Source organism: Coptis chinensis, chromosome 3, assembly GCF_015680905.1.
Source record: "Coptis chinensis isolate HL-2020 chromosome 3, ASM1568090v1, whole genome shotgun sequence".
Taxonomy (NCBI): domain Eukaryota; kingdom Viridiplantae; phylum Streptophyta; class Magnoliopsida; order Ranunculales; family Ranunculaceae; genus Coptis; species Coptis chinensis.
In genome coordinates this window covers 70,593,549-70,611,644 of record NC_141458.1, presented here as the reverse complement: position 1 = coordinate 70,611,644, position 18,096 = coordinate 70,593,549, and the positions used below count along the sequence as shown (strand labels likewise).

The window sequence follows — 18,096 nt, the reverse complement described above, 5'->3', positions numbered from 1 at the left end:
ATATACAGATTTTCTTTTAGGTTCTCCGATTACACAGTGCGTATATACATTCTTACGTTTATCAAATATTGGGTGGCATGGGAAAGCTTTTTTTCTCTGTTCTTTTTTTTAAAGGATTTGCTCAATGTTTCAGAAAGAGTCATTTAGGACGTTTTAGGAGACACTGTTGCATAGTGTTTTTTCAATGAGGTTACCTAGCCTTTTAAAAACAAATAAAAAGACGGCAAGTTTTGAAAATCAAGATTTGCAAGTCAACACCCAAACTCAATCTAAGAGGTTCAAAGTCAACAGTTAAAAAGTATAGTGATCTTGACTCAAGATCAAGGAATTCCTACGACTCTGTGATTGTCATTTAGGGCGGGGCTTGGACTTTGTTTTGCTCATTGACAGCCCTAGTTTGGGGCACTATAACCAACAAGTTACTATTCTCTTGGCTTCCCTTCTCTGTCCTTCCGTTAACCCCTCCTGCAAAATATACAGCAGCAAAACTCTGACATGGCAAACCTTTACTCTTGAATTCTTGATGATTGGTGTTTTTTGTCAACTCTGATACAAGTAGAGAGCTCATCTAGCTTCTATTCGCCAAAAAACCCAATTCGAAAACCCTTTTACTCGTCAGCCCCATAGCTACATAACAACACCCAATTTTTCTACAGCAACAGAAAAGTTGATCCGAAGATGCCAACCACCCCCCACACCACACACACACACATGATGAGATTGGACAAAGTGGTCATATTGTGGTGTGCGACTTCACACGGCCAGATGAACTTCCAATGCGCGCTTGAACGCAATTTTGTTTTGCACGATTCGATGTGCCGCACACTCGAGAAGCATAGAATATATCCTTATTCGATTTATGGGAGTTTGGTGTTCATCGCACGTCTCATTTAAAGGCCATGGCTTAGAGTACTGGAGGGAGCAATCCGATTGGAAAAAAACACTTAAAAGAGCTCGGGTAATTTTTATACCCATATCGCTATGGTGTGGCAACCACATGGATGATAGTATGCTGCCATCGGGATGCTCGGTCTGGGTGGGGTGGGGAGCAAATTCCCCACTTGCGGTCATATCATAGGCATCCAAATTCCCCAAAGTACTATTTTGAAATTTTGAGGCATTGAATCTGACAAATCACAGTGAGCTCAAAATATCTTAGAACAAATAGAACACATCCCTGGGAGTCTGGGACTACAGGATCCACATTTAAAATAAATAAACACGAGCCATTCATATCTGGCTAAGGTTTATAAACTCTGAAGTCCAACCATACTTTCACCAATAGCGCAAATACAAACACCAAAATGGCCAGACATCTTTCTGACCAGAACTTGCGGTCCATTTCCCACCTATGTGTCAGTTCCAAACGTTCACTGCCCCAAAAGCCTACCGGAGCTTCTTTCCGTCCCTTCAGAAAAGGAAGTGTAGTCCATAAAACTAACCAAAAATTCAACTGGGGTGTTAAGTTGAGTGTAGTGGACCAAAGCCAACAAAGTTCAAAGGTTGAACTGAAGCAAATGGTAGATTTCTTGTATGAAGACCTTCCACATTTATTTGATGATCAAGGGATTGATCGAACCATGTATGATGATCAAGTCAAGTTTCTGGACCCAATAACTAAACATGATACGATAAGTGGGTATCTCTTCAACATTAACCTTTTGAAGAAACTGTTCAACCCAGATTTTGTGTTGCACCACGTGAAACAGGTACTATTACTATTTTTTTAACCACTACCATTCTAGTGGTTGACTGTAACTTGTTAATTCTCCAGTCTTTTTCAAAACACTTCTGGTGTAGAAGAGCATTCCATGTCTCTCTTAAAGTTTGTCGTGCACTATACTACTATTGTACAAATAGATTATAGGTACATGAGTCGAGGATTAAATAATGTTGTGAGAGTTTAAAAATGAATGACATCTGTACTATAAAATGAACAAGAGTTGAATAAGGATTTCTCACAAAAACCGCCCCATGAGAATGCACTTTTTGTCGTACGATTTCATCTAAACTTTGATATGACGAATGCAAAAGTACTGGCCAATGATGTATCCTCACATGTTTTTATCGCTCTGAGGACTGAAGAGTGTATAAAATCTATGTGAAGCGTAAACTAAGAGGTGGTGGTCACCATGGCATGCTGCAGAAGTGGTGGCACGGTGGGGGTTATATTATGAGTGGATAGAAACCAAGTCCCGGTCCCCTTTTTTCGGCTTAGTAGGTATAGAAACTTTTCAATCCTTTTGACTGGGACAGGAAGTCAGGTACAATCTCACAATCATATGTCATCCTCACTCATTTTCTTTCTTAGGGGCAATTGTTTCAACGTTGAAATTTTGGCAAAACTAAGTATCAAGATGTTTGCAACACATCATAAGATACTTTGTTAATTATTTTAAAGCTTAAATTTAAGTGTCATAAATAGGTTATTAGTTTTAGTATAATTTCAGCTATTTATAGATAGGATTGAATAAGGTGTACAGATATATCCTTACAGAAAAAAACAAAGCATGAATGCAATTTGCAGTGTGATCAATGTGAAAAATGAAATAATATAATCGCTTGTGCGATATCTAATTGTAAAAGGAGTATTTCTAGCGTCTCGCTTAGTTGGGCACAAAAGCCTCAAACGAGGGCTTGCATCTAACAAACGGTATGGACATTTTCTATAACTTTCATCGTGAAAAAAAATGCATCCTCTCTTTGTCTTTTTTGTAATGTACCCTGTTGACTTTAGTTTATTTCGAGTTGTTGCATTTAGAAAAAATGCTCTTACCTAGTCTTGCAGTTTTCATCTTTCTTGTTTAATAGTTAAACACCTACACCTAATTTATTAATAACATGTGATACAGGCATATATAGTGGCAATGATACTGGTAGCTTATGTTACAGATATTCTTATATGAGTTAATTTCACTGTTTCATTTTCTCAACAGAACATGGTGTCCATTGTTTCTTCCCAATGTTCATTCAAAACAAAAACCATTACATTTCCTTGCGTTCCGTTGGGAACTGACAAATCCAACATCACTTTAAGAAGAACCAGTTCTAGATTAAGATGCAATTTAAGACTGCATAACAAAGAGAAAAAACAAGAAATGCCTATAATTGATGCAAATGTGATTTCACATAATCTGCTTCAATTTATTCCTCGTGTACTTGAAGAGCGAGGAATCATTTCAATACTGTATGATAAGTGTGTCAAGTTTAGCGATCCTGTTACTAGAGTTACTTCTTTACGGGGGTTGGTGCTCTACTTTGATACCCTTAGGCTATTATGTCAAAACAATATGCAGTTGCATTATGTGAAAGAGGTACATGTTTTCAATTTCTAGTGCCATCTTGTTCTCTTAGTCTTCATTATTCTGTAAGAAAATAACGTTATTAGGCTTTCGTTAGTTACATAATGTAGAAGAGTATTTATGATCATTTACTTGGTGTATAGTAACATGGTCTAGCAAGAAGTATATAACAGATATGTCAGTGGAGATGCCTTACATAGATCCCTAAATCTCATAATTGGTTGATTGAAAAACAAGAAAAAGAAAAAACTTTTATGCTGAACAGTTCAGAATAAGAATTGTTCCTTTCTTGCAATCATTTGTGTCACTTCAATTGTTGAATTTTGTTGACTACAGGGTAAATATTATGTTGCCCCACTTAGAATTGTGTTCATGCATTTGGTATCATGTTTCTTATATTATAGACAGTGATTATCAAGCTCTTGAAGATCAAGAAGGTTACGAGAATACTGAAAATGCTTATAACCATTGCTTCCATTTCCTTCGTGGATATAGCTAATTATATTGTACATAATGACATCATATTCTTGATAAAAGATGTTTTCATAAGCTCCATGGATTGCTCAATTTTCGGAACACAGAGTCTGTTTTCTTCATATAAACTTTAATTTAGTTATCATAACGAGTTACGTATGTTCTTTACTTACACGCTTACAATCAACTGTAATTAATTGATGTATAGACAGGACCTTATGAAATTACAACGAGGTGGACAATGGTGATGAAGTTCGTCCTTCTACCATGGAAACCAGAGTTGGTCTTCACCGGAACCTCAGTCATGGGCATCAACCCAAAGACTCAAAAGTTCTGCAGCCATGTTGTAAGATTATAGTTGAAAGTGTACACTTCTATTTTCATGCATACATAATGTGTTGCATCTTTGAATTTGATGGTGAATATATAACACTGGACTTCTCTTATTCTGTTGTAGGATTTCTGGGATTCCATTGAGAAAAATGATTATTTTTCTCTGGAAGGTTTGTTGGATGTTGTGCGGCAGGTACTGACATTTAGAGCCATTTGGTTCAATGAAAAATAATATGGACTGCAAACCTCTTACAGGCACAAACTTTAGGATATATGCATAGGAGCAAGAGAGGGAGAGAGAAAACAGATATACATAAAATCTAAATTTCCGCACCTTATTTTGTGATGCCGAACAGTTGACAACATTCTGCCTTCATCTTGCTGTGTTATCTACTTGTGCAAGTTACCGAGACATAACAATTCCCCTTAATGTGCAGCCACACTATCGAAAATGTTTTTAAGGGTTCACATTTACAAAATGACTCCATTAAGATGTTGAAGTTGTCTCTTTATAGTCCTTTTGCCTTCTAAATTGTGTTGTCCTGGTTTCTTGTAGCTGAGATTTTACAAGACTCCAGAATTGGAATCACCAAAGTATCAAATACTGAAAAGAACTGCAAATTATGAGGTACATTCTTTTCCGAAACGATTGTAGCAACACTACTCAAACTTGCCCTATGATATCATCTTAAACATTATGTTGAATGAAGGTCTAGTATCTTTTTCATAAAATTGGTAATGTAGAGATTATATCAGATGGTGTAGAGGTGTATTGGTGTCAAAGACTCAAAAGTCTATTTGAAAGAGATCATCAGCCTTTACTAGATTTACAAAAAATCACAGGTTCGGAAATACCATCCCTTCGTGGTTGTAGAAACAACAGGAGACAAGCTATCTGGGTCAACTGGATTTAATGATGTTGCTGGGTAAGTTCCTTTCCTAGTTCAGTTGATGTTTCATGGTTTCATGCGCATATGGCTACAAGGGTAATTACGATTGTTATCTGTGTATATCTAGATATATATTTGGCAAGAACTCGGGGGCAGAGAAAATCCCAATGACCACTCCGGTCTTCACCCAGGCATTTGACGCTGAAAAATCCAAAATAGCCATCCAAATAGTTTTACCAATGGAGAAAAACATGAACAGGTGAGGTTTTCTATATTGATTTGGTCTAACAATACAACTTCATCTAATGTGGCTTAGTCATGACAAAAGACTAGAATTTGCATTTTGCAATACCAAGTTTTTAATGTGAGGGACATGTCAGAAAATAGAAGTAGTTGTAAGGAGAAATCAGATTGAATAAAAAAAAGGAATGGTTTATTTTTGTCACTAATTTAATTTGAATGGGAGACAAAAAGGATTATAAATGTCAGAAAATATAACTGAGTTCTTCAGCTTCATACATAGTTTGTCTTTTTAACCTTTAGTTATGCATGTGGATCAGTTTACCAAATCCCAATCAAGATACACTTGGCTTAAGGAAGATGGAAGGAGGCATTGCTGCAGTATCAAAATTCAGTGGAAAACCGCTTGAGGATGTTGTTCGGCAGAAAGAAAGGGCATTGCGCTCTGCACTTATTAGAGATGGTCTCAAGCCTAAAGAAGGATGCATGCTTGCTCGTTACAATGATCCAGGCAGGACATGGAGTTTCATAATGGTACGTTGATCTGATTCTTTCCTTGATTTATTTAGTGTTGGTGGATGTGGACAAAAGCTGGAAGAATAGATGTCAAGTGACTCAAAAATAGAGTATACAGCCAGATAGCAGTGCGTGATGCATAGTGTGAACACTGTCTATGTGTCTGTCTGTGTTTGTGTGTGTGTCTTTAACGGTGGAACCAACTCAACAATTGGTGTGGGAAGCTGGCGTCTTCTGGTACTGGAGTTTTTCGTGCTTACAGCTCCACCATTAGGTTCAACTTCAACATTTTAACAAATTTGGAACTTCCGGGGAAAAAAATGGTTAAATGTCATAGTTCTCAAGAAATGTAGAAGTTGCAATTTCCAGAGAGTTGTACCCAAGAATTCATGGACTTATGAGCTCAACCAAAGTGAGTAGGTAGAGTAAACTAGAACTCAGTTATTTTGAGCATCCAACTAAAAGTCCAAATCCAATTTGGAGCGACCCTCAAATGATCGAATTAGGACTACATGTCTCAACAAATGTAGATTCTTTGTATCTAGTTTTGGAAACCAAATTCTGTCATCTGAAATTATTATCTGGCTTAATTTTCATGTATTTGTTGCTCTTGAAGAGGAACGAGGTGCTCGTATGGCTTGAAGACTTCACATTGGAGTAGTGATAATTCAGAACAAGTACATGTATGTTTCTTTACCTAAAAAAGTACATGTATGTTCGAAGATTTTGTGAGTTGTCTGAGTATCCGGATTGTGCACAAATGTAATTATGTATGTAAGTATAATTCAGATCTCAGAACAAGTAAATGTGTTTTTGAAGATTTTGGGGTTAACGAGTATTAACCCCCCACTAGATGAGCCAATTAGGATTCCCCCCTAGATGGGAAATTCGGGATTTTTTTGTGTGTATTGGGGGGGAGACCCCAATTTCCCATCTATGGGGGGAAATCCTAATTGGCTCATCTAGTGGAGGGTAATACTGGTTAACCCAAGATTTTGTTAGTCATTTGACTATCCTAATCGGGCACAAATGTAATTATTTGCAATTACAAGCTTAAAAGTCCCCAAGTTAAAAGTGTACTCTCTCACTCTCTCTAGCGCGTGCAATGGTGCAGGTCAGTGGTCAGAACTCAGTCCTTTACCAACTGAACTTGTGGCACCTGCACAATGCCCTCCTTTGCACATTCACATTTTCTTTTTCAGATTTACATTGTCTAGGGTTTCTTACATTGTTTTATGTGAAAATCTGCATCATGGCAAACGATGACGCTTTTCCTGAATGTTGCACCAATGGGACTGACTTGTGTGAGACTCGGAGGTGAAATAACATGTTGCGTGACTACATGCAGAAACGTGGTCAAACAACACAAAGGTGGTTTCAACAAAGGTGTACACATAAACTACAAATGTGTGTGACCTAGTTGGTCAAGTGTGTCAACAATAACCATGTACAACCCAAATAACAATATCAATTAGCAAAACATAAAACAAGTAAAGAGAAAATAAATAACACACATCACAGTGATTTAAGGTGGTTCGGATTTTGATGTATATGTCCACACATGGTGAGATCGATAGTTTTACTAGATGAACAAAAAGATTATAAGAGGAGCTCTCAGTCACTCATAAAGAGTGAATCTCTCAACACTCACAAAGAATGCACTCTCAAGTTCTCTCTCAAATAAACCCTATAAAAAGTTATCTCACTCTCTCACAAATGAAAAGTTATTTCACTCTCTTTCAATAATCATTTATATAGTAAGTACAAACTTAACTTACGGATCAATAATACATTATTATCTTGACATATTTCCACTATGTCATTCTTAGTGCCAAATCAACCCATTTCTCAACATTCTCCACCTCGGCGAGGTTTTAACACATAGAACCAAGCCGAATACATCAACACTATCCACCAAAAAACTAGTCTTTAAACCATATCTCGAACTCGTCGTCAACCGCCCTGAAGGGCCATGCCCACAAAGGGCTATCATCAAACATGTAGGATTTGGAGTAAATCCAAACAATGTTGGAACTTAACTCTGGGGACAACCTTTGTCAACATATCAGCCGGGTTGTCCTTGGTGCACTTTCTCAAGTGCTACATCACCATCCTGAACCACATCTCACACAAAGTGATAATGGACATCAATATATTTAGTTCTAGCATGATGGACTTGATTCTTTGCCAAATGAATAGCACTCTGACTATCACAATACAAATCAACACTGTCCTGCTCAATACCCATGTTATCTAGAAGACCTCAAAGCCACAAAGCTTCTTTCACTGCCTCTGCCACTACCATATACTCTGTCATTGTAGTAAATAGCACCACTGTAGCATGTAGCATAGACCTCCAACTAACCGGTGCACCATATATCATAAACACATAACCAATAGTAAATACTCGTATGTGTAAATCAATTGCATAATATGAGTCCACATAACTACTGATATGACATGTATCTCCACCATAAACTAATTCCGTCATCCAAGGTATCCTTAGCTTCAAGTACCTCAAGACCCATTTCATTGCCTCCCAATGCTGCTTCCCAGGATTTGTCATTTACCTACTCACAACACTGACTGACGGTGAAATGTTTGGGCGTGTGCACACCATAACATACACCAAACTGCCCACTGCACCAACATAAGGAACTCGAGTCATATGTTTTTGCTCCTCCACCTAGCTAGGAGATAACCTAGCTGAAAACCTAAAATGCCTAGTCAGCCAAAGGAATAGAAATTGACTTTGCATTCTCTATACCAAATCTAGAAATCACTTTTGAAGGTATTTCTTTTGAGATACAACTAGCCTTCGCTTCTTCTTATCTCTCTCAATCTCCATGCCCAATATATTCTTGGCTCCACCCAAATCTTTCATCTCAAACTCAGAGCTAAGTTGAGATTTCAACTTTTCTATCTCCACTATGTTTTTGGAAGCAGTAAGTATGTCATCCACATAAAGCAAGAGATAAACAAAGTCATCACCACGAAGCCTACAAAAGTAAACACAACAATCATGCTTATTTTTAGTATATTTATGTTTTATCATGAACGTGTCAAAACACTTGTACTATTGTCTGGGTGATTGCTTTAAATCATACAATGACCTGTTGAGCTTGCACACATGATCTTCTTTCTCAACAACGACAAAATATTCTGGTTGTCTCATATAGATCTCTTCCTCCAAGTCTCCATGCAAGAAAGCGGTTTTCACATCATGTTGCTCTAACTCCAAATCGAAGTGAGCTACCAAACTCAATAACACACAAATAGAAGTATGCTTGACCAACGGTGAGAAAACCTCATTGTAGTCAACTCCTTTTTGTGAGAAACCCTTTACTACCACTCTTGTCTTATACCCAGTACCACTCGACTCAAGAATGATCTCTTTCTTTCTGAACACCCATTTGCTACCAATAGTCTTCTTGCCCTTAGGCAACAAAACAAGGTCCCATGTGTGATTTTTATCAAGAGATTCCATCTCTTCTTGCATAACTACGAACCAACCAATCTCTGTGTGTGCATCTCTAACAGTTTCTTTGAAACTATCTGGCTCGTCACCCTCAATATTAAGTACATATGCTATTAAATCCACCTGATTACAATGTTTCACCAGCTTATTGTTTCCATACTTGTGCACTTCCTTAACTTGTCTCTTTTGCCTAGTGCTAGCCAAATCAAGTTGTGGATACTCATGCTCTTCTTCATGTTTCTTTGAAGTTCCATGATCTTATACATCATCATGAACCAACCAACCGTCTACTACATTAGACGTCTCAAGCTCAGTAGCTTGAGATTCTATAGAATCACCACTCTATCCAACTTGCTAAAAGATAGCACCGAAGTCTCAACAAAGGTAACATCCCTGCTGACCAGAAACTTGTTGTCTTCAAAACACCACAATCTGTATCCCTACCCATTTGCGAAGCCCATGAATATTGTTTTCTTAGCTCTTAGATCAAGCTTGTTTTCCCTTAATTACATAATTACATTGTAGTAAGTTGTAGATCCAAACACACGTAAAATACTATAATCAACTGGTTTTCTTGATCACACCTCATAAGGTGTCTTGCATATATACCCACATTACGATCATCAATGAATGAGACATAATAACGGTTACCTCCTTTAGAAGCCCCTTTGGAGGGTCCCCACACATCCGTATGTATGCACATAATCCAGGATGCCTGAAGTTGTGTGCTTGTTTGAACTAAACTTGACTCTACACTGTTTCACATGGACACGATGTTCACTGATATCTGCACTTTTGCACGTGTAAGAAACCGAATCTCACACACACTCGAGTACACTTGTTCAAACACCTGCTCACGTGTACGTTGGAATACATTTCGAGTAAGGAAATAGTTCCATACCTAAAGTCTAAGGCACTTGTTTGTAGTTACTTCACTAGAATTTCTACCTAGGGAATTCGTGAGAAGGATTTGTGGTTAATTAATCGAACTACTCTATGGTGTTTGGAATTTAAATTATTAAAACTTACAAAAGTAAAAACCAATTTTCTTATGATCCTTAAATTCTACAAATTACAACAACTTAACTTGATTATAAAGAAAATACAATAACAAAGGAAATTCTACTTATGACTTAGAAAAGATTTTTAATTAACTACATAGAATTGAAAACATATTACAAGCTTACCTAAAACTAACAATACATGGAAACTTTTAAACTCCAGAACAAAACTAAACTACGGAGCAAAAGTTGTGTCTTGCCTGTGAAGACATCCTTTTAAAGCAAATGAGAATGCTCTTTTTCTTCATCCATCACGTGAATTTCCACCACTCAACTGGATCATTTACTGTTCCATTTGATTTTCTTGATCAAGATTTTTTTCTTTGTGTGCCACCTAATCAAAGTTTTGTGTCAAAACTTTACATCCATAAAGACTTTGTGCTACCAAATCAATTTCCACCTAATCCAACAAGACTTTTGTGCCATCTTAATTTAATCTTGATTTGTTTTCCAACTAATCAAGACTTTTGTGCCTTTAATAACTTTTATTTGCCACCTAATCATGCCACCAATTAAGACTTTTATGCCAAAGTGCACAAAAATCTTTCATGCAAATTGACTTATGCTAAAGCTTGACGTGTGAGCTTGATCACCAATTTCTGTGGGTCTGCATAGTGGGTCCCTCATGTTTCGACCAGTGGCGGGTCCAAAAGTTGACTTTTTACAAAGTCCTGCCTATGTGTAGAGCTCGCCGCACTGATCGTTCTGATGGTTCATTTTCAGTCATTGGAGTCTGGGTTCAGAAGATATGGGATTCTGGAGTTTGAAGCTTTTCGACACGTTCATCTTGTACTGACTTGAATTTGTTATTTTTGCTTTCCTGGGCTTTAGTTGGGCTTCACGTGGACTAAATTGGAAACTTCATGTGGACACCCTATTCCGTGCTTAAATACTAGCTTTTATACTCATTTTCATGTTGATTGTTTAAACCTGCAAAAGCACAAAAATACGATTATTTCATGATTATTAAACACATAATTAACCAAAATGTTATTTCTCTATGGGGTTTTATATTACAGTTTTGGATGCTTATCACTCACAAAATCTCATGCTTGGCTTCTTCAATTCCTTCAATAACCCTCGCTTGCACAACTTAGACAAACCACTCTTACTCATATGCCTTAGACACATATGTCACATATTAGTGCGCTCAGAATCATGACTACATTGCCTGTCACTGTATTACCTATCAAAGTATACAAGGTTCCATGTCTTTGGCCTTTCATAACAACTAAAGAGCTAGTAACAATCTTTAGGACTCTACTTAATTTCATAAACTTGTGGCATTTGGAATCCAAAGTACCAAGATAAATAAATTTGTTCTTTAGCTTGGGAACATATTTCACATCATTTAGAGTCCTCATAATACCATCATGCATCTTGACCCTTATAGTTCCTACCCCAACCGACTTACACGCATGGTCATTACCCATCAAAACGAAACTGTCATTGATGCTTTCATAAAAAGTAAACCACTGCACTTTCTATTCGGGTATCACATGGTAGGAACACCCGGAATCAAGAATCCACCAATTGGCCATATAGTCTTCTTGTGTGAACACACAAAGATTTACATCTTCCACTTCAGAGCTCAAAGCAAAACTTGCCTCATCATTACCCTTACCTTTATTTTTGTCATTCTTCTTATTACTTTTTTTCGGTTTAGGACAATCACTTGCGTAATGTCCATTTTCACTACAATTGTAGTACTTCACATGTTTCAACGACTTCTTTCACTTAGACCTAGACCTCTCATTGCTTGTAGAAGCCCTATATTGTGACATTCCTCTTACCACTAACCATTGTGCATTATTAATATTAATCTCTACTCGTGACTTCTTATCAACTCATAAGAAAAAAGGGTTTTTTGACTTAACCCCCCAAAAGTAGACCCTCCTTTTGAGATAACCCCTTATTTTGGAAATCATTACTGATTGCCCCCCCACTTTGTCTGTTTTGTGAGTATTGCCAATTGCTATTTTCCATATTGGCCATTTTACCCTTACAAAATAGTCGTTGTATTTTTTTGTATTTTTCATTTTCCTGGCTTATTTAAGACCAAACTTGGACTCGCGAAAAACTTGTCTTCTCCAACGCGATTCTTCCCTAAACCAATTTTTTTGCTCTCATGGGTGGTAGTTCGGGCTCTGAAAAGGTTTGGTCCTTCTAATTCATCTTCCCTCCATGCCTTCATCTAATTTGTTTCACTAGCGTAAATAAGTATGTTTAATGATCAAAGACTTATGCAAACAATGGGGGTTTATACAAAACATGTGTTGAAAAATGAGGTTTATACAAAGCAGATGTTTTAAGTTTTCCGTTGTTTTTTCAGGTACCAACTACAATGTCATCAACTAACAAAGGATGATCATGCTTTCTGTGTGGGGATGCTGATCATTAGAAGTTTTTTTTTTTTTTTTTTTTTTGGAAAAAGCTAGGGGTTAAGGATGCCCCAACCTTTATTTGATCATGATCTCAAGTACAACTTACCCTCTTCATCCTCTTTGACCAAAACATGCAGACTTTGGTCTAAAGGGGGAATGAAATACAAAACACTATCGTCTATAGAATCACTAAGCTTAGATAAATAATCTGCAGCCTGATTCCCTTCTCTGTAAACATGTACAAAGTCCACCAATTCAAACTCGTCCATAATGCGCTTTATCTGGGCTACGCTATTCCTCTCCGTCCAAGGTGGCTCCTTCTTCAAGTTTAGAATACGTACAGCCCTCATGGAGTCAGAATGTACATGCAGTCACTTTACTCTCAGCTGGGCAGCTCCTTGTAGTACTCTCATAACTCCTAGCGGTTCGCCGAAAGCGAGGAGATGTGGGACGATCGATAAACCCAAAGAGGACCACGCCATCTGCGTTTCGCATTAGCCCCCCATGCCCTGCCTTGCCGAGTTTCAGCGACCCATCGGTATTCAGCACCGGTACCTGATCATTCGGCTTTGACCAGCGCACCCACTGTTCCTCAACTGGCTGGTAGTTTCCTTCTATGCCTAGTCTTTCTAGCAGCACCCGCAGCGCATAGCTCTCCTTTATAGACTGCAGTGTTTTGCCAAGATAAACCTTCATATCATTTAGAATCTGCATGCTCAAGAAACTCGGTAATCTTTTCCTGCCTTTCTTTAGACGCCAGTTCCTCTCATTCCAAATCGCATGGACTGTTGCACACGTGAAGGCCCGCAGAATTTCATTTTGCATTGAGTTCGCTCTACATAGTCTCATTAAGAAGTACCACTCTTCATGCGATCTCTTCACCTGCCCAGACAAGCCCAAAGCTAGCTTTATCCTCGCCCAAACTTGCGTTGAGAACACACAGTAAAAAAAAAGATGCGAAGAACATTCCGCGTGACCAGTGCATAAGCAACAGCTGGATACATTTATGACTTTCTTGAACATAAGTCGATTTTGGGTGGGCGGGGATCCGAGAAGAGCTGCCATACAAGATAAAAGAGTGTTTGGGCACCGATAACTTACCCCAAACAAGCTTGAACCATTTCACTTTTCCTCGAATATTCTTGAGCGAGAGATAAGCCGATGCAAGGGAGAAGCGCGACCGGTGCTTGTTGGAGTCCGGATGATTTCGATCCTCCGCAAAAAAAGTCGTTTACCTCCGTTTCCATGATACACTTTTTTCAGTTTAAGTAGCTTGGTAATTGACAAATGGTATTTGACCAACTCCCATTTTCAATAATCGATCCAACACAAGCATCATCGGGAATAGAAGTCGCTAGCGGTTCCTTAGCTCAGGCGTTGAAGATCAAAGGGCCGAACACCACGGATCATGCCGAGGCTCGTTTTTAAACCATCGCCAATATCAGATCTCACACTCTTTCGGGCAGCCTCCGCATTGCCTAAGGATGCCTATCCACACCCGTGAACATCCTTGGGTTCTTTCATAGTCCGAAATGTCCCCCTTTATATGATGCTCCCATGTCCATTTCACCCACAAGTCATATTTTCGAAAGCAATCTTGACAACGAGTCCACGGTATGCGCTTTGTTCCAAGTTCTAGGATCTAGCAGCCCAAGCCCACCTTGGTCTTTGGCCACTCTCATGGTTTCATGACTCGCGATGATGCATCTTCCTCTCCATGGAAGGTCCACCCGGATAAACATGTTACATAGTTTTGCTACCTTATCCAAAGACCGTTTTTTGCAAAACAAAGGTTTTAAGCCAATACGTTTGGAAAGAGGAGAGGACCGACCAACAAGCCGCACCCTTCTTCGACGCGGCTAAGAGCTGCATTTTTCCAATTTGAAATTCTCCCCCGTTATTTTCTCAATGAGTGGGAGGCATTCCTTAATACCCAATCGGTGGCCGTGGAGAGGTAAGCCGAGGTAGGAGACCGGAGGAGTAACCGTGGAGATTCCTAGAACTTCGCAAGTTGTAGCCCTTCTTTCCTCGGACATACTACCCGTGAGGAGGGTAGTTTTGCGACATCGAAGCTGTAGAGTCCCGCTGTTGCATTAGAAAAATGCGCCAAAATTTCTTTTATCACCGAAGTGACTCCATATCACCTTCTGAGGTAAGAGCATAACATCATCGGCAAAACAAAGGTCGCGAGATACCAATCTTTCTACACTTGGAGTGAACATGGATAGACTTAGACCTAAGCCCTTTTTGCAGCATAGCACTTAACACCTCCATCACAAGAACAAAAAGATACGGAGAGACCGGGTCACCTTGCCTTAGCCCTCTCTTTCCTTCAAAATATCCTTCAGGTGTCCCATTAACTAGAACGGAGTAAAACGGAGATGAGAAGCACATCTTCAGCCATTCGACAAACAACGGGGGGAACTTAAATCTCTGTAGGATCACCAAGAGGGAATTCCAGCTTATAGAGTCGTAGGCCTTCTTGATGTCCAGCTTTATTGCACACCTCTTTGGTCCTCTCTTCCGGCCATAACCTCGCAAAAGTTCATGAGCAAGCAACAAGTTATCCTGTATAGTCCTCCCAGGCACAAAAGCCGATTGTGCACAAGAAATCAAAGAAGAAATACATAATTTCATTCTGTTAGTGAGAACTTTAGATACACATTTGTAAATAATGTTGCAACATGCTATAGGTCTAAATGACTCAACACTAGAAGACATTCTCTTCTTCGGAAGAAGACCGAGGATTGTGGAGTTTATACCTCTAGGCATCTGCTTATGTTGGAAAATGTGCTGGATGGCTCTTATTACATCATTGCCAACAACATCCCAACACTTCTTGAAAAAGAAAGCGTTAAACCCATCAGGCCCCGGAGCTTTATTATCATTCATATCAAAAAGAGCTTCTTTTATCTTTGCATCAGTGATAGGGGAAGCCAGCTGTAGACTAGTGCAATTATCCACTTCAGCGATACTAACATCATTAGAAGTTTGAATGCCCTTGGCTTGACTTTCCTTATCTTAAGGGATGTGGAGATACTATGATTGTTCGCTGGAGTTCCAAAGAATGCAATTTTGGACAGAGATTTCTTAATTAGATGTAAAGGAGTACCAAGATGTGGCGGTTTCAAATGGATGGATTTGGAAGTTGATGTGAAAGAAAAAGATCAACCAAAAGAGGATGAGAGAAAAGGGAAAAGTAAACTTAAGTTATGTATTGATGGTCCTATAAAGACGCACATTGAAGGCAATGTATCTGATGTAGCTGAGCTTATAAGGAAACTGAGTATGTGATTTATGACAATTAGAGTGGTTGTTATGTTCTACCTGTTGTATTCAAGTCTACATTTAATAGAAATTCACAAATTTGCAACAAAACATAGTATATGAAGCCAAATGAATTAACAAAACAACATAACAGAGCACATGACATAGCAAAGCATAACACTTCAAGTTAAGTATATATAGCAACATAACACTTCAAGTCTGATGATAAGCACCCAAAAGTGTATTATGAAACCCCGTTGAGACATATAAATTTGGTAAACTATGTGTTTAATAATCATGAAATAAATATGTTTTCATACTTTTTGCGGTGTATTCGAGATGAAACATGGAAATATGGTTTAAACCTCGCGATAAAGCACGAGGAAGCGACATATATATGAACTCTTCCAAACCGCATTACGAAGCATCAAACTTCCGAAGCTCCTACCTCTTAAACCGGGACTCGAATCGACAAGTGAGCTGCGCTCGGACAATCGTCGGGCGATGAACTCTACGCATAGGCGGGAAGTTGTAAAATTGCCCAAAGACCGGACCGCCACTGGACTACACATAGGACCCACTATACGGGCCCACAAGATTGGATGAGTCATCAATCATGGAGCATGTCAAGACAAAAATGACAAATTATTGGTGCAAAGTTGACACCTTGCATGTAATTAATTAGATTAGGTGTTAATAGTGAAAAAAAAGGCAAGGTGTCACTTTGTTTTAATGTGGTGGATAAAAATGAAGTAAATGTGGTTTGATGTTTCACATGGGAGGAAATGAGATGTCTCTCAAATGGAGAAGAAAACAAAACAAGGGGGGGGGGGGACACTCCATTTACTCCCTTGACTTATTTTCCTTACCTTGTATTATTTTAGTTCCTTAGCCATTTTTATAATTTAGTTTTAGTTTTGGAAGAAAAGCTTGTAATAGTTTTAATGGAGGAAACTTTGGTTTTCTTCTAGGAAATAAATAAAAATCAAGTGAGTTTAGATAGTTAGTTTTCTTTTTCCTCTTTCTCTCTCTCTTCTTGTATTTCTAACAAGTAATCTTTTGTCCCAAGGATCATGAGTTAACTTCCCTTAGGGGAGTTAATCCAACTCATGTGAGGGAAAATATTTGTTGTTGGGTTGGTAAGTTGTTTAAGAAGAACAACTAGACCTACATCCTATCCCAAAATGATAGTTGGTGTAGTGTCTAGTTAGGAATCAAAGTGATGAGCTTAGAGATAAGTCATTGCTTGGTTCCACTTGCTAACATGTATGAGCTTAGAGATGAGCCATACATGCTAGGGATCAAGTTTTCTTCCATTATGGCTTGTCTATGAGTCTAAGAAGAATCAAATAAACTTGTTCAAATCAACATCAAAAAGTTAGTTTCACATGAGGAGGATTGGCTCTCCACCTTTTCTTTAGCAATTTGTATTTTGTCTTAGTTTCATGATTTCTAATCTTAATGTTTTTCTTTAATGTTTGTGTAAAAAGAAACTTAGTATTTGTATTAACTTACTCACTAGTTCCCTAAGAGTAAAAACCAAATTGTAGTTGCCCTAGACTTTAGGTTAGATCGAATCCTTACTTCAATTTTACGAACACAAAGATCGTGAGTAAGGAAAACTTTGAATTCGCTCTTTCGCCAAATTAGAGAGTCAAATCTCTAACGTAGTAAAAAAAGCTAATATCATCTGACATGACAAAATCTAACTTAAGTCTGACAAGAATAACTGCATTCAAGACTTTGCAACAGAAGAAACCTGGAAAGACCACCTTGATCTCTTTCTTGGAGGTGCCATTAGTGGCATATTGGAGGTATATTCAACACTAGCCTCACACTTTCTTGAGTTTGAATTGGTGTAGACTGGTTGGGCTATGGGGGACCCTGTGAATTTCCAAATAGTGGCTCTTCCATTGAAGACATAGGCTCATATTCAACATTGGTTCTACCCCTACCCCTACGAGCTCCTCTTCCTGCTCTTCCTCCTCCCTCTTATAGGTCCTTGGCTCCCATCCACCTCTGCATGAATTTGGTTCCCTTCCACACTTGCAGTTCTTTGGCTTCCAAGTACATGATAAGAGCCCAAAATTGTAGTTTTAACCTTTTAACAATATTACTTTTTATGTGATTAATAAGTAAGAGTTAGTACTG

At 38.4% G+C, this 18,096-nt stretch overlaps 1 protein-coding gene across 2 annotated transcripts; it reads left to right on the top strand.

Annotated features, from left to right (window-relative positions):
* The first annotated feature begins 1,240 nt into the window (after positions 1-1,240).
* LOC147510618 (uncharacterized) lies at positions 1,241-6,561 on the top strand. Of its 2 annotated transcripts, none has more exons than XM_086602548.1 (8): positions 1,241-1,709; positions 3,985-4,122; positions 4,234-4,302; positions 4,666-4,737; positions 4,953-5,035; positions 5,127-5,258; positions 5,560-5,773; positions 6,372-6,561. In XM_086602548.1, the coding sequence occupies exons 1-8, from the start codon at positions 1,305-1,307 to the stop codon at positions 6,414-6,416; spliced, it is 1,158 nt and encodes a 385-aa protein (XP_086458674.1). In that variant the 5' UTR covers positions 1,241-1,304; the 3' UTR covers positions 6,417-6,561. The 2 variants fall into 2 exon arrangements, with proteins under 2 accessions (XP_086458674.1, XP_086458675.1); XM_086602549.1 differs by lacking the exon at positions 1,241-1,709 and adding an exon at positions 2,862-3,314.
* Positions 6,562-18,096: the final 11,535 nt, after the last annotated feature.

What these genes read in the sequence shown, in the direction of transcription:
- LOC147510618 (XM_086602548.1), top strand. Translation starts at nt 1,305, where the DNA reads ATGGCCAGACATCTTTCTGACCAGAACTTGCGGTCCATTTCCCACCTA. An exon ending in TGTTGCACCACGTGAAACAG is followed by an intron (nt 1,710 to 3,984) that starts GTACTATTACTA and finishes ATTGATGTATAG; the next exon opens with ACAGGACCTTATGAAATTAC. An exon ending in TGTTGGATGTTGTGCGGCAG is followed by an intron (nt 4,303 to 4,665) that starts GTACTGACATTT and finishes GGTTTCTTGTAG; the next exon opens with CTGAGATTTTACAAGACTCC.